The sequence below is a fragment of the Aethalodelphis obliquidens genome, unplaced genomic scaffold (genome assembly GCF_003676395.1).
Source record: "Aethalodelphis obliquidens isolate GAN/ISIS:26980383/991018 unplaced genomic scaffold, ASM367639v1 scaffold6, whole genome shotgun sequence".
NCBI classification, from domain to species: domain Eukaryota; kingdom Metazoa; phylum Chordata; class Mammalia; order Artiodactyla; family Delphinidae; genus Aethalodelphis; species Aethalodelphis obliquidens.
Genome location: NW_020837950.1, coordinates 895,116 through 920,190, shown reverse-complemented (window position 1 = coordinate 920,190; position 25,075 = coordinate 895,116). Strand labels below are relative to the sequence as shown.

At 35.2% G+C, this 25,075-nt stretch overlaps 1 protein-coding gene across 5 annotated transcripts in view; it reads left to right on the top strand.

Annotated features, from left to right (window-relative positions):
• EXOC1 (exocyst complex component 1) overlaps nucleotides 1-21,547 on the top strand; it is a 60,644-nt gene extending 39,097 nt beyond the window's left edge. For 3 of the 5 annotated variants that reach the window (XM_027102882.1, XM_027102883.1, XM_027102887.1), the window contains 9 exons: nucleotides 1,291-1,335; nucleotides 7,919-8,082; nucleotides 8,717-8,824; nucleotides 10,123-10,199; nucleotides 10,726-10,954; nucleotides 14,498-14,681; nucleotides 16,574-16,773; nucleotides 19,218-19,412; nucleotides 21,077-21,547. In XM_027102882.1, coding sequence (XP_026958683.1) covers nucleotides 1,291-1,335; nucleotides 7,919-8,082; nucleotides 8,717-8,824; nucleotides 10,123-10,199; nucleotides 10,726-10,954; nucleotides 14,498-14,681; nucleotides 16,574-16,773; nucleotides 19,218-19,412; nucleotides 21,077-21,229 — 1,355 coding nt within the window. In that variant the 3' untranslated portion in view covers nucleotides 21,230-21,547. The remainder of the gene's footprint in view (nucleotides 1-1,290; nucleotides 1,336-7,918; nucleotides 8,083-8,716; nucleotides 8,825-10,122; nucleotides 10,200-10,725; nucleotides 10,955-14,497; nucleotides 14,682-16,573; nucleotides 16,774-19,217; nucleotides 19,413-21,076) is intronic. The other 2 variants (XM_027102884.1, XM_027102886.1) reach the window with 2 other exon arrangements.
• The last annotated feature ends 3,528 nt before the right edge of the window (nucleotides 21,548-25,075 follow it).

The following is a 25,075-nucleotide window of genomic DNA, read 5'->3' as shown; positions in this document are numbered from 1 at the left end:
TAGCAGGAATTATTTAAAGATATTTAAAAGTTTACCAGCATATTGTTGCTTGTTGGTGATAATATACAGTTTTTATGAGCCCCAAATGGGGCGCTACTAGTAACTCTGTATTCTTTATTGACTACTAAAATATGTATGTGTGTGTGTATATATAAAGCATTAGGCTTTGCTCTGGAATTGGTGAACTTAGTAGAGTGACAACTTAAGGCCACCAGAAGGTACTATTCAGGATGGTCAACTAGTAGCTCCAGCACATCCCTCCTTGCTTGCCACTTTAATGTCCAGCCTTATTGTTTCATATTCCCTTGAGCTTCGGGTAGCCAAGGCTGGGAACATTCACATGTCTCTGGTGTGGCAAGTCAGTAGTTCATACTTGGGATTTTGCCTTGAAGTTTGGCAGGAATAGTGACAGTTGACACATTTTCTATTTTTTAAATATTTCTAGATTAGAGTTATATTCTTTAATTTTCTGTTTCATTCTGTAATTTCTTTCTTTGCCTTTCAAATTAACTTCTAATTTGGGTTTAGAATGTTTCACAAGATGATCTCTACAATTGATCTAATAAATATTAGAGAGAGATTTTAGATAAAAGACCCTAAAAGAGCTCCAGTTCCTCCATTAAACCTGTTCCCTCAGCTTTACCCTTCCATCTACCCATCTCCTAATAATTAGTATTTTTATACATACCTTTCATTCTAGGTGTTCACAAAGCCAGTTTAAGTTTCTTAGTAGTTCAGGTTGTTATTCTAAAATGGTTTTAAAGCCCCACTCGTATAATGTTCTGTCAGATGGAGTGTACAATTATTTAGTACAGTGGAGATTCCTTTCAGGAGCTTTCAGTGAATACAAGAGTGTTAATGCATTTAAAGTCTAAATCTACAACTTCATTCTGATAAATTTTCACTGTATTAAATTATTTACTTGAACTCTGTTTTCTTCAGAAAACAATACTTGCAAATATAGTCTTTAAATTTAAGTACATCAGCTCAATAAACTTAAAAAAAATCCTTTAAAAGTGTGGGGGGGGAGGCTTACAGATGTAGATATTTTTACCTGAATATTTGCATAAAACAGTACATTAAAAGACTAGTAAAGTTTTTTCTCTCATAATTTTTCAAACAATAGCTGACCAACTAAACATACGTTGCATCTCTCGTTACTTGATGCTCATGGTTCTTTGCATGTGTCTTTAAAACTAGAGCTTTAACTTCCTCTTGTGCATGGTTTGTGCAAATTGCAGTTTATTAACTTGTCTTTGTCTTTGATGCTTGCAACCTAATCCATCACAGCTACACTGCCTCGAAAAGAAAGTGCTGTCAAACAGGAAACAGAGAGTGAGTATGCTTAGTGTATTAGTAGGTATTCTCAATGCATGTTTGTTTGTCTAGAAATTAGTTATTTTTCTTGAAAAAAGTTACACCAAAAATACTGATTTCTCTGAGTTGCCAGGTATTGGTGAAAGAAAAACAACATAATGTTAGTGGTATGACTACATCCAAGAAATACATAATATAGTTAAAAATATTTGGTGGGTAGTCAGAAATTTATAAAAAGTCTTAACCATTATACTTTTGTTTTCAGGCTGTGTTTAGAAACTATAAAAATTCTTGTAGGTATGGTCAGATTTTGCATAATGAAACCAAAGTTTATCTCTAATTGTCCTTATACGTTTTTATCACTTATTATATCATTTGTCCCTCCTGACCATAAGCAGATAATGCAGGTTAGCTGAGAAATATTCAAGAAGAATAAAATGTTTTCATTGTTTAAATTTAATTCTAGTAAAAACATCACATTTTCTTGTAAATGGAATATTTTAATTCTTTTATGTATGTAGGATATTGTCCAGACATATTGTTATCATTTTTCCCCATGGCTACGATAGATACCTTTCTTTATACCTAAACTCACATGTCCCATATTAATATAGTTAACGATGGAGGAAACCTGCACAAGCCTCTTAGATAGCCTCATCCACCAGAGGAGAGACAGCAGAAGCAAGAAGAACTACAGTCCTGCAGCCTGTGAAACAAAAACCACATTCACAGAAAGATAGACAAGATGAAAAGGCAGAGGGCTATGTATCAGATAAAGGAACAAGATAAAAGCCCAGAAAAACAACTAAATGAAGTGGAGAGAGGAAACCTTCCAGAAAAAGAATTCAGAATAATGATAGTGAAGATAAACCAGGACCTCGGAAAAAGAATGGAGGCAAAGATCGAGAAGATGCAAGAAGTGTTTAACAAAGATGTAGAAGAATTAAAGAACAAACAGAGATGAACAATACAATAAATGAAATGAAAACTACACTAGAAGGAATCAATAGCAGAATAACTGAGGCAGAAGAACGGATAAGTGACCTGGAAGACAGAATGGTGGAATTCACTGCTGCAGAACAGAATAAAGAAAAAAGAATGAAAAGAAATGAAGACAGCCTAAGAGACCTGTGGGACAATATTAAACACAACAACATTCGCATTACAGGGGTCCCAGAAGGAGAAGAGAGAAAGGACCCGAGAAAATATTTGAAGAGATTATCGTCGAAAACTTCCCTAACGTGGGAAAGGAAATAGCCACCCAAGTCCAGGAACTACAGCAAGTCCCACATAGGATAAACCAAAGGAGGAACATGCTGAGACACATAGTACTCAAATTGGCAAAAATTAAAGACAAAGAAAAATTATTGAAAGCAGCAAGGGAAAAATGACAAATCACATACAAGGGAACTCCCATAAGGTTAACAGCTGATTTCTCAGCAGAAACTCTACAAGCCAGAAGGGAGTGGCCTGATATACTTAAAGTGATGAAAGGGAAGACTCTGCAACCAAGATTACTCTACCCAACAAGGATCTCATTCAGATTCGATGGAGAAATCAAAAGCTTTACAGACACACAAAAGCTAAGAGAATTCAGTACCACCAAACCAGCTATATAGCAAACGCTAAAAGAACTTCTCTAAGTGGGAAACACAAGAAAAGAAAAGGACCTACAAAAACAAACCCAAAACAGTTCAGAAAATGGTCATAGGAACATACATATCGATAATTACCTTAAACGTGAATGGATTAAATGCTCCAACCAAAAGACACAGGCTTGCTGAATGGATACAAAAACAAGACCCATATATATACTGTCTACAAGAGACCCACTTCAGACCTAGGGACACATGCAGACTGAAAGTGAGGGGATGGAAAAAGATATTCCATGCAAATGGAAATCAAAAGAAAGCTGGAGTAGCAATACTCATATCTGATAAAACAGATTTTAAAGAATGTTACAAGAGACAAGGAAGGACACTACACAATGATCAAGGGGTCAATCCAAGAAGAAGATGTAACACTATAAATATATATGCACCCAACGTAGGAGCACCTCAATACATAAGGCAACTACGAACAGCTGTAAAAGAGGAAATCGACAGTAACACAATAATAGTGGGGGACTTTAGCACCTCACGTACACCAATGGACAGATCATCCAAAATGAAAATAAATAAGGAAACAAAAGCTTTAAATGACACAGTAGACCAGATAGATTTAATTGATTTTTATAGGGCATTCCATCCAAAACAGCAGATTACACTTTCTTCTCAAGTGCGTACGGAACATTCTCTGGGATAGATCACATCTTGGGTCACAAATCAAGCCTCAGTAAATTTAAGAAAATTGAAATCATGTGAAGCATCTTTTCTGACCACAACGCTATGAGATTAGAAATGAATTACAGAGGAAGAAACGTGAAAAACACATGGAGGCTAAACACTAAGTTACTAAATAACCAAGAGATCACTGAAGAAATCAAAGAGGAAATCAAAAAATACCTAGACGCAAATGACAATAAAAACATGATGATTCAAAACAATGGGATGCAGCAAAAGCAGTTCTAAGAGGCAAGTTTATAGCTATACACGCATACCTCAAATAAATAATGTAAAAATAAACAATGTAACCTTAAACCTAAAGGAACTAGAGAAAGAACAGCAAACAAAACCCAAACTTAGCAGAAGGAAAGAAATCATAAAGATCAGAGCAGAAATAAATGAAATAGAAACAAAACAATAGCAAAGATCAATAAAACTAGAAGCTGGTTCTTTGAGAAGATAAACAAAATTGATAAACCATTAGCCAGACTCAGCAAGAAAAAGAGGGAGAGGACTCAAATCAATAAAATTAGAAATGAAAAAGGAGAAGTTACAACAGACACCGCAGAAATACAACGCATCCTTAGAGACTACTACCAGCAACTCTATGCCAATAAACTGGACAACCTGGAAGAAATGGACAAATTCTTAGAAAGGTATAACCTTCCAAGACTGAACCAGGAAGAAACAGAAAATATGAACAGATCAACAAGTAATGGAATTGAAACTGTGATTAAAAATCTACCAACAAACAAAAGTCCAGGACCAGATGGCTTCACAGGTGAATTCTATCAAACATTTAGAGAAGAGCTAACACCCATCCTTCTCAAACTCTTCCACAAAATTGCAGAGGAAGGAGCACTCCCAAACTCATTCTGTGAGGCCACCATCACCCTGATACCAAAACCAGACAAAGATACTACAAAAAAAGAAAATTACAGACCAGTATCACTGACGAATATAGATGCAAAAATCCTCAACAAAATACTAGCAAACAGAATCCAGCAACACATTAAAAGTATCTTATAGGGCTTCCCTGGTGGCGCAGTGGTTGAGAGTCCGCCTGCCGATGCAGGGGACACGAGTTTGTGCCCATTCTGGGAAGATCCCACATGCCGCGGAGCACCTGGGCCTGTGAGCCATGGCTGCTGAGCCTGTGCGTCCGGAGCCTGTGCTCCGCGACGGGAGAGGCCACAGCAGTGAAAGGCCCGCGTACCACAAAAAAAAAAAAAAGAAAAGGATCATAAACCATGATCAAGTGGGATTTATTCCAGGGATGCAAGGATTCTTCAATATACGCAAATCAATCAGTGTGATACACCATATTAACAAATTGAAGAATAAAAACCATATGATGTCAATAGATGCAGAAAAAGCTTTTGACAAAATTCAACACCCATTTATGATAAAAACTCTCCACAAAGTGGGCATAGAGGGAACCTACCTCAACATAATAAAGGTCATATACAACAGACCCACAGCAAACATCATTCTCAATGGTGAAAAACTGAAAGCATTTCCTCTAAGATCAGGAAAAGACAAGGATGTCCACTCTCACCACTATTATTTAACATAGCTTTGGAAGTCCTAGCCATGGCAATCAGAGAAGAAAAAGAAATAAAAGGAATACAAATTGAAAAAGAAAAAGTAAAACTGTCACTGTTTGCAGATGACATGATACTATACATAGAGAATCCTAAACATGCCCCCAGAAAACTACCAGAGCTAATCAATGAATTTGATAAAGTTGCAGGATACAAAATTAATGCACAGAAATCTCTTGCATTCTTATACACTAATCATGAAAAATCTGAAAGAGAAATTAAGAAAACACTCCCATTTACCGTTGCAACAAAAACAATAAAATACCTAGGAATAAACCTTCCTAGGGAGGCAAAAACCTGTATGCAGAAAACTGTAAGACACTGATGAAAGAAATTAAGGATGATGCCAACAGATGGAGAGATATACCATGTTCTTGGATTGGAAGTTTCAATATTGTGAAAATGACTCTACTACCCAAAGCAATCTACAGATTCAATGCAATCCCTATCAAATTACCAATGGCATTTTTTACAGAACTAGAACAAAAAATCTTAACGTTTGTATAGAGACACAAAAGACACCAAATAGGCAAAGCAGTCTTCAGGGAAAAACACAAACTGGAGAAATCAGACTCCCTGACTTCAGACTAGACTACAAAGCTACAGTAATCAAAACAATATGGTACTGGCACAAAAACAGAAATTTAGATCAATGGCACGGGATAGAAAGCCCAGAGATAAACCCATGCACCTATGGTTAACTAATCTATGACAAAGGAGGCAAGGATATTCAATGAAGGGAAGACAGTCTCTTCAATAAGTGGTGCTGGGAAAACTGGACAGCTACATGTAAAAGAATGAAGTTAGAATACTCCCTAACACCATACACAAAAATAAACCCAAAATGGACTAAAGACCTAAACGTAAGACCGGACACTTATAAAACTCTTAGAGGAAAACATAGGAAGAACACTCCTTGACATAAATCACAGCAAGATCTTTTTTGATCCACCTCCTAGTGTAATGGAAATAAAAACAAAAGTAAACAAATGGGACCTAATGAAACTTCAAAGCTTTTGCACAGCAAAGGAAACCATAAACAAGACCAAAAGACAACCCTCAGAATGGGAGAAAATATTTGCAAACAAATCAACAGACAAAGGATTAATCTCCAAAATTTATAAACAGCTCATGCAGCTCAATATTAAAAAAACAAACAACCCAATCCCAAAATGGGCAGAAGACCTAAATAGACATTTCTCCAAAGAAGACATACAGCTGGCCAAGAAGCACATGAAAAGCTGCTCAGCATCACTAATCATTAGGGAAATGCAAATCTAAACTACAATGAGTTATCACCTCACACCAGTTAGAATGGGCATTATCAGAAAATCTGCAAACAAATGCTGGAGCAGGTGTGGAGAAAAGGGGACCCTTTTGCGCTGTTGATGGGAATATAAACGGATACAGCCACTATGGAGAACAGTGTGGAGGTTCCTTTAAAAAACTAAAAATAGAATTACCTTATGATCCAGCAATCCCACTACTGGGCATATACCCAGAGAAAACCATAATTCAAAAGGACACATGCACCCCAATGTTCATTGCAATAGCCAGGTCATGGAAGCAACCTAAATGCCCATCGAGAGACAAATGGATAAAGAAGATGTGGTACATATATTCCAATGGAATATTACTCAGCCATAAAAAGGAACGAAATTGGGTCATTTGTTGAGATGTGGATGGATCTAGAGACTGTCATACAGATTGAAGTAAGTCAGAAAGAGAGAAACAAATATTGTATATTAATGCATATATGTGGAACCTAGAAAAATGGTACAGATCCGGTTTGCAGGGCAGCAATTGAGACACAGATGTGGAGAACAAACGTATGGGCTCCAAGTGGGGAAAGCTGTGGCGGGGCAGGGGCGGGATGGTGGTGTGATGAATTGGGCAATTGGGATTGACATGTATACCCTGATGTGTATAAAATGGATGACTAATAAGAACCTGCTGTATAAAAAAATTAAATTAAAAAATTAAAATATATATCTATAGTTAATGATGTATGTATTATATTTTAGTTGTATTTTAAATATAACAAATTTTCAGGGTGTTGTTTTTTTTCTCTTCATTTTGTTTAGTTTTTAAAGAACTTTAATCAGTTCACTTACTGTAAAAGCAGAGTTTCTGGGTTCAGGAGTGTATTAAGTTGAATCGTGTGTAATTGACCTTTTTGGTAGGGCAAGATTAATTTGATATGGTTCCACCTAATGTGTTGATTTGATGTGGAGGTGAGTAATTTTGGGATATGGCAGGTTTTTTTGGAAATATAACTGTCATGTTAACTAGTACACTAGAGGGTCATTGACTTTCATCCATAGTCATGTCGTTTGAGTGGGAAAGAAATCCTCATCTACTTTAGTCTAGAGAAATCATCAGGCAGCTTAATCTTTATGGTGAGACTGGGCGGGGCATAATGTGATCTTTAAGATCTTGTTCAGTCCTATTCTGTGATTCTGTATAGTTTCACTACTCTTTACAGTATGTTCAGGAATAGGACACAAATGTTAATGAAAGAGAAGGACAGCCTACAATCTCTCCTCTGTGGTAGATTTGTGCCCTAACTAGTATGAGCCCCAGAAGACCAAGACAGTAGAAGATAGCCCTGATTTATGCTATGGATCTTTTATTCGTGAAGTTCACAACTTTTAAAGTTGTATTATTTCTTAGGTCTTCATGGAAGTTCCGGGAAATTAACTGGATCTACTTCTAGTCTAAATAAACTCAGTGTTCAGAGTTCAGGGAATCGCAGATCTCAGTCATCTTCCTTGTTGGATATGGGAAACATGTCAGCCTCTGATCTCGATGTTGCCGACAGAACCAAATTTGATAAGGTAAAATAAAATAACAAGTACTTCTTAAACATTACTATTAGTTTTCTAGCATCAGTTTGTTATTCCTTTAATTGTGTTCAAAGATTTGGGCTCCGTTGGCTCTTTTAATTAACCATATCTTACTTTACAGTTCTGAATCTGAAAAAAATAGTCACATGTCAACTGAAATGTGATTTATCAATTAAATGACATAACAGTTTTATTAAAGTTTGTTATAAATCATAAAGTGCTTGCAATCATAAATCCAGTTATTTGAGCAACTACAGAGTAAAGAGGAAATAGCTGTTATGAAGCTAAACTGTTCTCTGCAATGCATTAAATAAGTTTAAAAAGTTTATCTCGTAAAGCAATTATACTCCAATAAAGATGTTAAAAAAAAAAAGTTTATCTCTGTGTTCCTCTTTCCAGATTTTGAGTAAATAATTGTTGTGAGTTTTATTTTAAGTATGTTCTGGCCCTGTTATGCCTTGATAATACTGTATTGTTCTTTCAATCTTGAAAGTGTTTGTTTTGGGGATTCTATTGAGATTATAGATGAAGCATCCCTGGTCCCTGCAGAAAAGTAATTAAATGTGGAATGTTATTTTAAGCATTTTTGTTCAGTTCTTTGTAGGATCATTTTGGTTTTCTTCAGATCTTTGAACAGGTACTAAGTGAACTGGAGCCCCTGTGTCTGGCAGAACAGGACTTCATAAGTAAATTTTTCAAACTACAGCAACATCAAAGCATGCCTGGAACTATGGTATGGCTCACATTTATTTATTGGCTAGTATTTATGACCTGTAGCATAATTAGCCTAATTAATATATTGCCACAATTTCAATGTCAGAACAGAAAAAGACAAAATTTATAATTAAGGATTTTTAAAATACATTTTGTCATACAAGATACTAAAAACAATGATAGAGTTTGGGCATCTAATCTAATATTCCAGACTATTTTAGGCCTAAACATTGTCTAAATTAGTAAGGGGGGAGAATGTCTGAATTTACTTTGCAAAAAACTTTTTTTTTTTTTTGGCTGTGCTGTGTGGCATGCGGGATCTTCCTGGAACAGGGATGGAACCCAGGCCCCGTGCAGTGGAAGCGTGGAGTCCTAACCACTGGACTGCTAGGCAGTTCCCACAACAAAACATTATTTAAAAAACAGTTTTAGTAATCATCAAGAAAAAATAGGATTAAAAAAATAAAAAAGATGTTTGTGTATATATACCATGGTCTTTATAAAAAAGAAAGTAAGAAAGAAAAAAAATGTGGAGGCCTCAAATCTGAATCTTACGGCTTTGTTACTAACTAGCTATGAGTCCTTAAAGCAATTATTTAATCCCTGTTTTTCCTCATCTGTGCAATAGGTATAATAGTACCTATTCATCATGCCTCTCTGATGGCATAAGTGTAAGAAAGTAAAATGAGAGATTTGTAAGAATATTTTGAAGAACTTAAAAGCACAGTGCAAATTGAGTGAGTTTTTTTTTAGATTAAGGTCATCTTAAAAAAGAGAACCAACATATCAAAAGCAGGCCTAAAATGAATGACAAATTAATTATTTTAAATGGTTAGGGATTTGTTGTTGTAGGTGGTCCAGGTAGTTAATATGTTTACTTGTTAGCTTATGTAAGAACTTTCGATAGCATTTTTTAATACCAAAATTTTATTAAAATGATCATTGAGATTTCTTTAATTTTTAAAATTCTCTCTTGAAAGTTGTTTCTGGATGTTTTTGTTGAGCTGCCTTTCCATTCCCATGCTTCCTCTGAGCCTCCTCAACCTTCTCTCTCCTCCTTTCCCCTCATTGCACACACACAAACACAACTTCTCATGCCACAGTAATTCTAAGATAAAATCTAAGAACATAGCACTTCCTGAACATTCTTAAACAGCATCCTAAATTGTATAGTTTTGTCGGTAATACTGCCTTTAAAAATCATTATTTCTCATAATATATTCTCCTAGGAATTTTAAGACTGAGCAGGCTATTGCTATATAAACTAGTCAAATTGTTGGTCTTTTATCATGTAAAGTACCTGAATAATTTTTGCAGACTGAAGCAGAGGAGCTAGATGGAGGAACGTCGTCACGGCAACATAATGCTGGCACACCACTGCCTGTTTCATCTGAGTATGTGTTTGTTACTATCTGTTGTTTATTTTGGAAAAAAAATAAACTTTAAATTGAGCAGGAAGGAGTGCTGCTCAGTGAAGAGTTCACATGACTCTCCATAACTGACAGCACTCAGAGCATCAGCCTGTGTGCCCAATGTCTTATCGAACATCTTACTGAAGTAAAATTGGTCCTGTTTATGGCTCTTCGGCTCTTTTTGCTATAGCAGCCACAGAAATGCAATCAATTTTGATATTTGCTGGTAGGAAGTAGCATTTGAATTGCAGTGTATTTCTCAGAAATCACAAAGTACATTTCAGGACCCGGTTTTACAAATGACCAAGTTACTTTGAGTGATAAAACTTAACTTCAAAAAAATATGTTTATATTGGAAACCACTATAGGATAATTAGTTCATCATATTTGGACAGTGTTAGTTGAAATACCAAATTTTAGTCATTTATGTATACCCGGGGGATAAAGTTGAAGATGAATACACCTGAAGCTTGTAATAACTTCTATATTTTGTATGTTTTCTGAACAGGAAAGATATGATTCGCCAAATGATGATTAAAATATTTCGCTGCATTGAGCCAGAACTGAACAACCTGATTGCATTAGGAGACAAAATCGATAGCTTTAACTCCCTTTACATGCTAGTCAAAATGAGTCATCATGTGTGGACTGCACAAAATGTGGACCCTGCTTCTTTTCTAAGTACTACATTGGGAAATGTTTTGGTGACTGTCAAAAGGAACTTTGATAAATGTATTGTAAGTTCGTTTTTTTTGTTTTGTTTTTGTTTGTTTTTTAATAACTTAGAATTCTAATTGTTGCAAAAAAAATGTATTTAAACCAAGAGATTTCCAGCTTTCCACTGTGGGATCTACTGCCCAAAGCCTTGAAGCAGAGTGTTGGCTACAATTTACATGAACAGAGCTAGTTGGATGGTGCTGTGCCATCTAGTTTCCCATCTACACTGTGAATCTTGGCAAGTTCTGGAGTAGGTGGCATAGAGGCAGCAGCTGCATAAGAGATCCACTAAGTAACTGAAATTTCAGTTGACTATTAATGACCATAGATTTAATGAAACAATTGAAACTATCACTTGAATTTATTGTTTTGCTTCTTTTAATATACTCCAATAAGATAATTAATAACTGGATTATTTTAATTGCTTACTTAAATTAGTTTATTAGTTTAATAGCTTTAATTAATAATCATATTGCTTTATTTTAAGAATAAATTGTTCTTATGTTAACTTTTGGCAATCACCATTTTCCTCCTTCTAATAGGGAACAAAGATCATTAACTTTTTTTTTTCCTGTTAGGTTTTGGTAAGCTTGTAGGTATGAACTGGACTGGGCCAGGTTCTAAAAAAAAAGTTTCATTTTATTAATATATTTAGTATATAAAAGTGGATATTTATTATCTGAATTTTTCTACTATGTAACCTCTAAGTTAAATCCAGCTTTTGAATAGCCATAGAAGAATGGGAGAATAATAAAAATATTAAGGGCAGTTAAAATCCATATTCTTTTTTATACTTTCTAAAAATATTTATTGAGATTCTAAAAGTTTAAAAACAGTCTGTGTCCACTGTAGAAACTTAAATGTCACCTCAACAGTCTTGTTAATCCTCCTTCCCTACCAAGTGATTTCACTTGGCATTTGAAGTATTATGAAATTTAACCATTTAAGGCTTGTCCTCTTCCCTACCCTGCCTTCTCCAGAGGTGATGATAAACCTGGAAGATCTGATTGCAAGCTGATAGCCAAAAGGAAAAGGAAGAACTACCAAAGGCTAAGATAATGAGTCCCATTTAACATAACTGGAACACTGAATCATGAGGACACTATATATTTACAGAATATGAAGGTTCTGTTGCTTTTACCAGGAAAATATAACTTTATGTAATACCTCTCAACCCAATAGAACATAGTTGTTGAAAGCGTAAGATGTAGTATCAGGTAGATGTAGACATGGGTTCAAAAGAAGTGCTTAGCACATTGCCTGGCACAGAATAAGAGCTTACTAATGGATCACTTGTAATGGTGGTGGTGATAATAGTACTAGTAATTAATAATAGTTTATTAAAGAATGTTCATGTTACTCTCAAGAGTGGGAAGTGAAGAAATTAAGCAAAATTAACCTAGACAAATGTATAAACTCATTTTCTCCTAAATTGCGTGTATTTCTAAAGGATATACCTCTTATCACCAAAGGGAAAAGGATGGTTCCTTCTGCTGACTGTCATCACTCTCTGTGTCTTATTTTAACTCACATCTTCTCAGTGTCTGGTTGATTGTGTTTGCTCAGTGTTACATGTTTTGGTACATGGGACAAGATCAGAACCTAGGGCATAATGAATGGGTAATGAATGGGTCTTTGTGTATTAAGACAGAAACATGAATGTCAGATGACTGCAGAAGGTGGAATAGATAGCACCTGAGTTTGGCACTTTCATCTGGTGGCCAAGCCCAAACTATTCTTCAAGGAACAGTGCTAAAAATGTTAGCCTAGCAAGAACCAGAGATAAAATTAGAAAGTAACTGACACATCAAGTACTACCAAGCTGGACTCTGCAATCCGGTACATTTCTTAGCTGCATTTAGTTTGCTTTTCAGGATTCCTCACACTATAGTGACATGGATTTGCACTCTTAAACCTTTGAAAATGATAAGATTTGGCTGTCTCATCATTGTTTATTCTTGCCTTCTTTGTCATAGATTAATTAACCATATAAGCACAGGTTTATTTCTGGGCTCTCTGTTCTGTTCCATAAACCTATGTATCTGTTTCTGTGCCAGTGCCATACTGTTTTGATGACTGTAGTTTTGTAGTATAGTTTGAAACCAAGGAGCATAATACCTCTGGCTTTGTTCTTCTTTCTCCAGATTGCTTTGACTATTATGGTCTTTTGTGTTTCCATACCAGTTTTAGAATTATTTGTCCTAGTTCTGTGAAAAATGCCATTGGTATTTTGATAGGGATTGCATCGACTCTCTTGATTGCCTTGGGAAGTATGGTCATTTTAACAATATTAATTCTTCCAGTCGTTGAGCAGGGTTTATCTTTCCATTTGTGTTGTCTTCAGTTTTTTTCACCAGTGTCTTACAGTTTTCAGAGTACAAGTCTTTCACCTCCATAGTTAGATTTATTCGTAGGTATTTTATTCTTTTTGTTACAACTGTAAATGGGATTGTTTTCTTAATTTCTCTTTCTGATGGTTCCTTATTAATATACAGAAACAAGATTTCTTTGTTATCTGCAATCTTGCTGAATTCATTTATTAGTTCTAATAGTTTTTTGGTGGCATCTTTAGGATTTTCTATGTATACTATCATGTCATCTGCAAATAGTGAGAGTTTTACATCTTCCTTTCCAATTTAGATTCCTTTTATTTCTTTTACTTACCTGATTGCTGTGACTGGGACTTGCAATAACATATTGAATAAAAGAACAATTACTTTTCTAATCCACATGTCATATGGTTTTCAGGTTTTACCCCCAAAACCTCAACACAGTGAAATTTTAGGTAAGAGTTGAAAATGATCCAACACTACTTGGCAATGTAATTCTTACTGTGAATAGATCTAGATAACCTGAGAAGTACACAGAACCGTAATTGAACCCAGGGATCATTTTGAACCCAAGTGTCTAGATTCTGTCTATATGAAACATCCCTTTTGCACTTTGTCACCATCATACAGAAGCACTTTGCTTACAAATTTAGAATAAGTAACTAATAGATACATGGAAAATTATATAATGCAAATCCATGGTAGAAATGCCTGTTCTCCTTCTCTGTCCTCATACCCCAAAAATACAGAACTTCTCTATCCAAACAAGTTTTAGGCTGCTATGATTTGGAAATAAGCTATGGTTCTCAAACTTGACCGCATAGCCACCAACCAGAAATAATCTTGAGAAATCCCGTGTGTGTTCCGATATCTGCTCTGTCCCAGAATGGGCAATCACTGTACACTTATCTTTCGTAAATGATAAAAATGTTTATTGGTTGTTTTTACTTTAAACAAAGACCTGAGGTTCACAAGCTTTGATTGCATCTTGTTTTAAATAATTTGTATATTTTTTTGACTTTATTTTCTTATGTAAAATATATGTACTTTTTAATCTGTAGAAATAGTTTTTCTTAGTTATCCGTATTGTATTCATCTTTATTTAGTAAACATTCAAAATGTTCTAGGTATTAAATTATGTCCTGTCTCTATGATGTATGCATTTGCTTTAAATTATATGCTGTTTCTAAGTTGCTTGGCTATTTTTCTCCCTTGCGTTCTGCCTATCTTTAGAGTAACCAAATAAGGCAAATGGAGGAAGTAAAGATCTCAAAGAAGAGTAAAGTAGGAATTCTCCCATTTGTTGCTGAATTTGAAGAGTTTGCTGGACTTGCAGAATCAATCTTTAAAAATGCTGAGCGTCGTGGAGATCTAGATAAAGCATATACTAAACTTATCAGAGGAGTGTTTGTTAATGGTAAGCTTTTGTTACATTCTAAAGAATTTTTTGGTTGGTTTTCATTATTTCTGGTATGTTAGAATTTGGGGACAGATATGTTCATTATTTTCCATGTTCTATAGTCTTTTTTAAGTTTTCTGAAATTAAAGATTTCTTAAATTTGAAAAATAAGCAATACATAAAACCCATTTGTATTCACCAGGAACCACTTATATTTTAGGGTTCATATGTGCTTATCACTATGCAAAATTGAAATTCATTGTTTAAACACAAAAAATGATCTCCCGGATTACATTGCTTTTTAGCAAGAGTCTTCCAGAGATGATCAGCAGTGATGTCTGTGTAACCTTAAACAAATCAATTCACTTCTTTAGGCCTGTTTTCATATGTGTCACATAAGGTAGATTAATGCTAAAATACTATAATTCACCGTCTTCCTATGTCAGATCACACAATTAAGTTACAGAAACAGTGTGGATGTGTTGTTTAATTTGAAATAAATGATCTGATTGCATCTATTCAGGAATTTTTAAAGCTAAAACATTGACAGGAAGTGGAATGATATCACCAGTTATAGATAACATATTTTCAGTGGAAACAGGTTTAGGGGAAAGATAGATAAATTATATGATTGAATGTTTGTATGGTTGATAGTTCTTTTAAAATTCAAAGTAGCTTTGCTTTTTCTAATTGTAAAGTAATATATGCTCATTACATACCCCCAAAAATCAGCAAACTGATTTTAAAAATCAAGAAGAAAATAAGGATAATTTGTAATCTAATCATGAAAAGATAACATTTAATTTTTTCCCTGCTAAACTTTTGAGTATATCTCTCTCACTGGTGTATATGTACATATTGTGTGTGTGTGTGTGTTCTCTAATTTTAAAAGTTTTATCATACCTTACACACTGTTTTGGAACCTACTAGACTCTGTACTTCTAGTGTCTTTCCTTATCTATTAATATAGATAACCATAATCATTTTTAATGATCGCATAGTATTCCATGTATCATTATTTATTTACCAGATCTTTTGTTAATAGGCATTTAGTTTGTTTCCAGTTTCCTCCATATATTTTTGTACACTTGTCCAATAATTTCCTTAGGATCAATTATTAGAAATGGAATTACTGGGTCAAAAATTTTGGGTCTGTGTTGAGGCTTTTGCCAAATAGCCACACAGAAAGATTATACCAGTTTAGTGCTTTGAGCATTTGGTGAAAGTTTCTGTCACATCTGCATCAAAGCCCAATATTACTAGGTATTATCAATCTTTTTATTCTTTGTAAACCTGAAAGACTATAAATCAGTTTTGTTTATGATATGTTTTACTGTGCAAGAGCTTTCAAATTTTATTTGAAATATTTATTCATCATATTTATTTGTCTTTCTCTTTATGATCCTAAGTTTTGTGCCATTCTTAGAAAGTTCGTACTATCACAAAATTATTTCTTTAATTTACTTTATTTTTCTTAGTACTTACGATTATATTCATTTATTTACTTGCTTTTAACATTTTAAGTACTTGAGCAATTTAGAATTTGTTTGTCTGAAAGATGTGAAATAAGAATCCAAATTTAGTGTATTCAAAAGGACCAGCTAGTTGTCCTAAACATTTTGAATAATTCATCATTTCCCCACTGATTTGAAAAGCCACCTTTATTCTATACTAAGTTTCCATATATATATATATATATATATATATATTTGGGACTGTTTTAGAATGATTTTTTATTAGGTTTAGGTAGATGTGAAAATCCTTCAATACAATATATTTTATTCTATTAAGTCCAGAAATGTGCTTACTTCTTAAACTTACAAATGAAAAAAATCCTGTAAATTTTTCCTAGCTAAATATGGTTATACTTATATCAGGATGTTACTATGTTTTTTCTGTTTTCATTTTAGTGGAGAAAGTAGCTAATGAAAGCCAGAAGACGCCCAGGGATGTAGTCATGATGGAAAACTTCCACCATATTTTTGCAACACTTTCTCGTTTGAAAATCTCATGTCTAGAAGCTGAAAAAAAAGAAGCCAAACAAAAATACACAGATCACCTTCAGTCTTATGTCATTTACTCTTTAGGACAACCTCTTGAAAAACTAAATGTAAGTATATTTTCATTCAGTATATATTTCCTGGTTTTGAACCTGTGTACATATGAATAACACAACAGACATTTGTTTTAAATTTGCTCATATATTGATGCAGGAGGATAAGGAAGGAGAGACTCAGATACTTAAGCTGCCAGTGTGCCCAGACACTGCTAGATGTTTTATATACATTATTTCTTTTAATTCCTATGAACAGTGATGTGGAGTAAGATGGTATTATCCCCATTTTACAAACGAAGAAACTGAAAGTAAATGAAAAGTTATAATAACTGGAAAGTAGCAAAGCTGGGGGGTGAACCGTAGATTTAGGCTTTTCCATTATACCAGACTTTTATTTCTTACCTCATAAATGGCTAACCTTTATCCCTAGTTCAGATGAAGATTTTGAAAACTTTATCAAGATAAAAGGAAAACAAAAAATTGTTTGGTTCGTTGCCTTTTCTTTTCGCTTCTTTTCTTGACTTCTCATTCCCCAGAGCAAGTCTGATCATTAAAAGTGAGAAATGAGGGACTTCCCTGGTGGTCCAGTGGTAAAGAATCCGCCTTCCAATGCAGGGGTCACGGGATCGGGGAACTAAGATCCCACATGCCACGGGGCAACTGAGCCCGCGTGCCACAATTACTGAGCTCGTGCACCTCAACTAGAGAGCCCGAGTGCCGCAAATTACAAGAGCCCACGTGCTCTGGAGCCTGTGCGCCACAACAAAAGAGCCCGCATATCACAACTAAGACCCAACACAGCCAAAAAATAATAAACAAAATAAATATTTTTAAAAAGTGAGAAATGATAGTTTTAGAGAATTGTGCAACATAGTAGAAGCTTAAATGAACCCTTCTAACTAACTTTGTCCACAGTATGATTAGTCATTTTCTATAAGTTTTTAACTTGAAATGAGTCAAATAAAAATTATGTATCTGTTGTCAATAATTCAAATAATTGTTTTGATTAAAAGACATTTAATCAGATGCAGAACCAATTCTTTCTAAAATTTAAGAACTGACAGATATTCCTTTAGGGTAGAAGGTTGGTCTCAGACCTAAAGCCTGCATGATACTTACCTGCAACATAGAGGCACTTCCTTTGAAATCAAATTTAAAGCAGAAACATTGATAGACCCCTTATTATTTAACATCGTTATGGAAGATTTAGCCAATGCAATAAGACCGAAACATAAAGATATACAAAGGAGAGTCAAGGTTATAATTACCTGTATATAATATGTTGGAATTATTTTATCTGGTAAAGTAATAGGATTCAAGATACATATATCAAAAAATAGTTTATTTCCTATATGTTATAATAACCAATTAAAAGTCTCTGTAGAAACAAAATTTTAAAATTACCAGGGATAGACTTGTCCAAAAATTACTGTCAAAAAATTAATAATTTATAAGAATAAATAAATAATAATTGCTAAGAAAATTTTAGAGAAAAGTAATGACTGGATTTGGCTTGTCGGTATTAAGTCATATTGTGCTCAAATAAAGACTTGCCAGTCAATATGCATATTAAAAGACCAATTATAATTAAAAGACAACCTGAGGAGAATATTTGTAACACCATGTCAGTATATTTAATCTAAAAGATCTTTTTAAAATCAATGAGGAAAGCACCAAGACCTCAACATATAAATGGGCAAGGGTTCTGAATGTACCACTAAGCATCTGAAAAGCAGGTTAACTTCATTTATAGCCAAAGAATTGTGAAATAAAATGACAAACTTTTTTCACTTTTTAAAGTGGCAAAGATTTGTTTTTTAATTGTGCTAATGCTGATGATAGTATGGTAAGGTAAAAGTCTCATATACTGTTGACAGAAATATAAACCGATTGATATATAAATATAAACTTTTCTGGGAAGCAATTTGTGTATGTATATGAAGAGTCTTCAGAATGCTTAACAATTATACTCCTCAACTGAGGAATTATAGTCTAGAAATTTATGCTGGGTAGTAATCAGTAATGTGGGTGAATACTTACGTATAAAAGTTATTTGTGACAACTGTATTTATAAGAGATTTTTTTTTTTTTTTTGATGAGTAGATTTTGCCAACTCCAAGAAAAAAGAGTGAAAAATATTAAATACCCAATACTGGAGGAATGAATAAACAAATTATAGTTCAGTCATTGGATGGAACATAATGCAGCCATTAAAATGTATACTTTGGGAAAACATATAAAATATTAAGTGGAAAAGCAGCGTGCAAAATTATAATCTCATTTATGTACTCACATCAAAAGACTAGCAGGAAATCTAAAATGTTGATAGTGGTTATCTCAGAGTGGCATGATAATAGCTGATTATTATTTTATCCTTTATATTTTCACACACTGATTTTTACATAATGAATATATACTATTTTATAATCAGATTTTTTTTTAATTTAAGTGGTAATGAAAGCAGTTCTTAGCCATTATTTCTTTTCATTTCCTCGAAGCATTTCTTTGAAGGCGTTGAAGCTCGGGTAGCACAGGGTATAAGAGAAGAGGAAGTAAGCTATCAACTTGCATTTAACAAACAAGAACTCCGAAAGGTTATTAAAGAGTATCCTGGAAAGGAAGTAAAAAAAGGTCTAGATAACCTCTACAAGAAGGTTGACAAACATTTATGTGAAGAGGAGAACTTACTTCAGGTATGCTTTAGTTTTTTGAACCATCCTAGATTGCACATCCTTACATATGTCGCTTTTCTCCAAAATATTCCTCTAGAAATACTATGCATTTTCTAATTTTAGGAAATTAGAAAAGGAGGAAAGTTCCACAAGGTACAGACCAGATTAATGAATTGTGAGGGGAAGAAAGGAATAATATTTATATAAGTTTATATGACTATTCCTGTTTATTTTGTATTTCTTTCTTATTGTTTTGAGGCATTAAGTTGTTTTTCTTTTGTTTGGGGATGGGTTTTTTCGTTGCTTTTTTGTTTTGTTTTAGTTTTGAGGGTGGCAAGGAAATGGAATGGTGTATAGTACAGTGGAGTGATTCTGAGCATAGGGGTTGGAGCTGGAAATGGTTTCATAATCTGGCTTCAGATAAAGCTTCATGGTTTGGGGCAAATTACTTCACCTCTCTGAGCCTCAATTTCCTTATTTGAAAAGTAGAAATAATACCTCTCCTGTATACTGGCCACTACTATTACTGTCATTGCCATTTTATACATGAGAAAATCAAAGCTAAGAGAGGTGGAGTAATATGACCATGATCCTATAGCTAATGAATGGTAGAGTCAGATTTAAACTGCCAACTGAGCCATCATTCTTTATAAGTCGTACTAAAAGGCCCAGAGATGAGTGAGAATAATTCTGATTTTAACACCATGGAAGGCTTCATGAAGGAAAGCATTTGCGTTAGCCTCTGAAAGTCAGATACTAACTTAACAGATAAAGTAGGAGAAGTGGCCTTCCAGGTGGATGAAATACCATGAGCTAAAAGATGAGAAGCAAAAAAGTGTAAGTAGAACTGTTTAGTAAATCATCTTAAGTTGTCTATTAGGAATTTAGGGTTTATGAGATTTAGGGTTTATAAGGAAAAATCCCCTCAACTGGCAGATAGGGATGATTTCATAGTACCCACCCTCACCAGGTTGTCATGAGACTTAAAAAGGATAATGTATACATAAAGCACTTTGTACTGTGCTGATATGAAATAAGTCAATAAATATAACCTATTAATATTAGCTCATATGTCAATGTGTGTATCAGATTCTATCTTGATAGTTGTCTGCATCGTGATTTCCACTTCCAGATTATAAATTCCTTTGATGGCAGATGATTGGTCTGACTCATCTTGGTGTCCTCCATGGCATCGAGCAGTGTTTTGCATCATCAATTTTAGATAAAGAAATTGTTAAACTTTCATATGAAATGAAATTCAGGCATTCAGTGTTGCATTTCATTGAATCATTAGTCTTAGTTTCATACATAGTTGTGCATATCCACATCGGTGTTGGATATTGGAGTAAATATAATAACAGCTAGATGTAATGAGTGCTTACTGTGTCACACTGTTCTGAGCACTTTACATGTATCCACTCATTTAACCTCACCTGAAGCTTGTGAGGAAGGTATTATTATCATTACCCCAGTTTACAGATAAGGACCTTGAGGCACAGAGCAATGATGTAATGTACTCAAGGTCACAAAGCTTATAAGTGGAAGGAACCAGTTTCTATCTCCAGAATGTATGTTTTTAACTATTATTCTAAATCCTTAGAATATATCCTGACATTATTTCTACATACTTGACTGTATTATTTCCATTCATAGTTTAACGACTCTTATTTTCATTTTTATTATAGGTGGTGTGGCACTCCATGCAGGATGAATTTATACGCCAGTACAAGCATTTTGAAGGTTTGATAGCTCGCTGTTATCCTGGATCTGGTGTTACAATGGAATTCACTATTCAGGACATTCTGGACTATTGCTCCAGCATTGCGCAGTCCCACTAAACCTTGCAAAAGAAGAAAAGATAAATGAAAAAAGCACTCTGAGTACACCAGACACTATTCAAAAACATCAAGCAACCGTTTTGAGAACCAGACTTAAAATTTTATGTATGAATGTCAGATAAATGGGTAATACCATACCACAAATATTCAAATGCGAAAGTACCAACCTATGTGGCAGTTTCATTTGCCCAATAGGTTGTGTACTAAAAGCATTTATCTCGGGCTTCCCTGGTGGTGCAATGGTTAAGAATCTGCCTGCCAATGCAGGAGACATGGATTCAAGCCCTGGTCCAGGAAGATCCCACATGCCGTGGAGCAACTAAGCACGTTTCCCACAACTGCTGAAGTCTGCACACCCTAGAGCCCATGCTCTGCAACAAGAGAAGCCACTTCAATGAGAAGCCTGCGCACCACAACGAAGAGTAGCCCCTGCTCGCTGCAACTAGAGAAAGCCCACATGCAGCAACGAAGACCCAGCGCAGCCAAAAATAAATAATTAAAGCATTTATCTCATCATAAATGCCTTTATCATTTTTCCAGACTGTCCAGGAAATTTTCCTGTATTGCCTCGCTTCTTATATTTAAGAGTGGTTATCCTGGACTTCCCTGGTGGCGCAGTTGTTGAGAGTACACCTGCTGATGCAGGGGACGCGGGTTCGTGCCCCGGTCCTGGAAGTTCCCACATGCCGCAGAGCGGCTGGGCCCGTGAGCCATGGCCGCTGAGCCTGCGCGTCCAGAGCCTGTGCTCCGCAACGGGAGAGGCCACAACGGTGAGAGGCCCGCATACCGCCAAAAAAAAAAAAAAGAGTGGTTATCCTATGTGTAATGCATTGGGAGTTCTTCAGCTTTCACTAATTCAGTATTGCTTACAAATGTTACTACTAAAATTTTGTATAGAACTTTTTCCCTCTAACTAATGTATATATGGATAGGGATCTTGTGATGATCAGTTGTAAACTTGGAATTTGAGGATTATGTGACTCTGTGTAGCAGTGAATCTAAAATAAAGAAGTTTTCAAAAAAATTAAAATTTTGTTGTATTATTCTTAGATCTATCATGCTATCATTTGTATAAAAGCAAGTTCTTATAAAATCAGTATATAAAAATGAATTACATGTCCATTTACCATAAACCACTTAAAAGTATAATAATAAGAAAAATAAAGGCATTTATAATAGCATTAAAAACATTTAGTATTTAGGACTAAGTCTAACGAAACATGTGCTATGGACTGAATTGTGTCCCCTCAAAATTGCTATATGGAGGCCCTAACCATGCCCTGCCGTGTGACTGTATTAGAGATAAGGCCTTTAAGGGGGTGATTGAGGTTAAATGAGGTCATAAGGGTGGACCCTGATCCAGTAGAACTGGTACCCTTATGAGAAGAGACACCAGAGCCCTCTCTCTACAATGTGAGGACACAGCAAGAAGGCAGCCATCTGCAAGGCAGGAAGAGAGAGACCACCAGAACACAGCCATTCTGGCACCCTGATCTCAGATTTCCAGCCTCCAAAACCATGAGAAAATAAATTTCTGTTGTTTAAATCACCTGATCTCTGGTATCTTGTTATGGCAGCCTGAGCTGACTAACACAAGATGAGTATAAGACCTTTATGGAGAAAATTATAAAATTATTAAAAGATATTTTAAAAGTCTTAAATAAGTAGAGGATGATTTCATGTTTCCAGATAAGAACACATAACATGGTAGAAATGAGAGTTATTCCCAAATTTAAAAATTCAGTGCAAACTTCCAGTTTCCAGTCCAGCAAGTAAGAAGCTTGAAAGTCACCTCTCCATCCTAACAATAAGTGAAAAGCTGAAAAAACTTAAAAGCAACTTCTTAGATCTGTAAGAGAAGCAAGGTCACAGGGCAAGCCACTGCCACAGTTGGAGAGATTAATAGGAGAACAGGGAGAATTACAACTTACTGAAACCTCCATAGGAACCAGTGCTAAAGTAGGAAAAAGAACTGTAATTGACAGCTTGCTGGAGATGAGTGTGGATAAGTCAGAGAAAAACTCTGGGGGAACACAGTCTTTGGGGGTAAAACTTTTGTGAGTTTTACCTCCTATAGCTCTACCAAGTTCTCACATTGAATATCGGAGAAAAATTCCCTTGTGCTTCTAGCAAAGGGAGGGAAAAAGGAACCAATTCGAAATATGCCAGAATATTCTACTCTTAACAAAGTCTGCTGTCAGGAGAAATTATTTAACCAGAGCCTAACTGATCTGGGAGAAGGGAAATACCCAAATACAGTTGGCTCAAGCCTTCCACATGGAATGGAAGAGAAATACCCAACTTCAGCCCACTCTAGTCATCCTTTCCCACCTAAAGGGGGAGAGGGCATTGAAAAGCACAGGTAAAGTTCACAGTCAAGAGTACAGGCTCATTAAAAGACTGAGACCTTATCTTAGGGCTATAGAGTGCTTCATCTCCCTCTACACCTCACCACCACATTACTAAGACCTATTTACAACATTTCTTTTTACCCAGTACATCATTATTTGACTACCAAGAAAAAATTATAAGACATACTAAAAGGCAAAAAACAGTTTGAAGAGACAAAACAAGCATTAGAACAGACTCAGATATGGCAGGGATGTTGGAATTATCAGATCAGGAATTCAAAATAACTATGATTAATATGCTAAGGGGTCTAATGGATAAAGTAGAAAACATGCAAGAACAGAAGTGAAGAAGGCCTTTGATAGGCTTACTGGCAGACTGGACACAGCTGAGAAAAGAATCTCTGATCTTAAGGATATCACAATAGATACCTCCAAAATTGAAACACGAAGAGAACAAAGATTTTTTTTAAAAAAACAAACAATGTCCAAGGACTATGGGACAGCTACAAAGGGTATAATGTGCTTGTAATGGGAATGCCAGGAGGACAAGAAATACAGAAAGGAACAGAAGAAATCTTTGAAACAATCATGACTGAGAATTAACCCCAAATCAATGTTTGCCACCAAATCACAGATCCAGGAAGCTCAGAGAACTACAAGCAGGGTGAATGCCAGAAAAACTATACCTATGCATATCATTTTCAAGCTACAGAAAAATGAAAGATAAAGATTAAAAAAAACTCCTGAAAGAAGCCAGAGGGAGAAAAACATCTTAGCTATAGAGGAACAAAGATAATTACATCCCACTTCTCAGAAACCATGCAAGCAAGAAGAAAGTGGAGTGCAATATTTAAAGTGTTGAGAAAAAAACCAACCTAGAATTCTGTAACCTGTGAAATTATTCTTCAAAAGTGAAGGAGAGGGCTTCCCTGGTGGTGCAGTGGTTGAGAGTCCACCTGCCGATGCAGGGGACACGGGTTCGTGCCCCGGTCCGGGAAGATCCCACATGCTGCAGAGCGGCTAGGCCAGTGAGCCATGGCCACTGAGCCTGAGCATCCGGAGCCTGTGCTCCGCAGCGGAAGAGGCCACAACAGTGAGAGGCCCGTGTACCGCAAAAAAAAAAAAAAAAAAAAAAAAGTGAAGGAGAGAGAAAGACTTCCTCAGATAAACAAAAATTGAGGGGATTTGCTGCCAGTAGAACTGCCTTGCAAGAAATGTTAAAAGAACTTTAGAGGGAAAATGACACAGTTCAGAAACTCAGATCTGCATGAAGAAAGGAAGAACATCAGACAAGGAATAAGTGAAGGGAAAATTAAAACTTATTTTTCGTATTCTTAATTGATCTAACAGATAACAGTTTGTTCAAAATAACAATAGCAACAATGTATTCAATTATTTATGCATATATAAATATGCTTATGTATAAGTGAAATGAATCATAGCAGTGCTAAAAAAGGATGAGAGGGAGGAATTAGGATTATTTTATTACTATAAG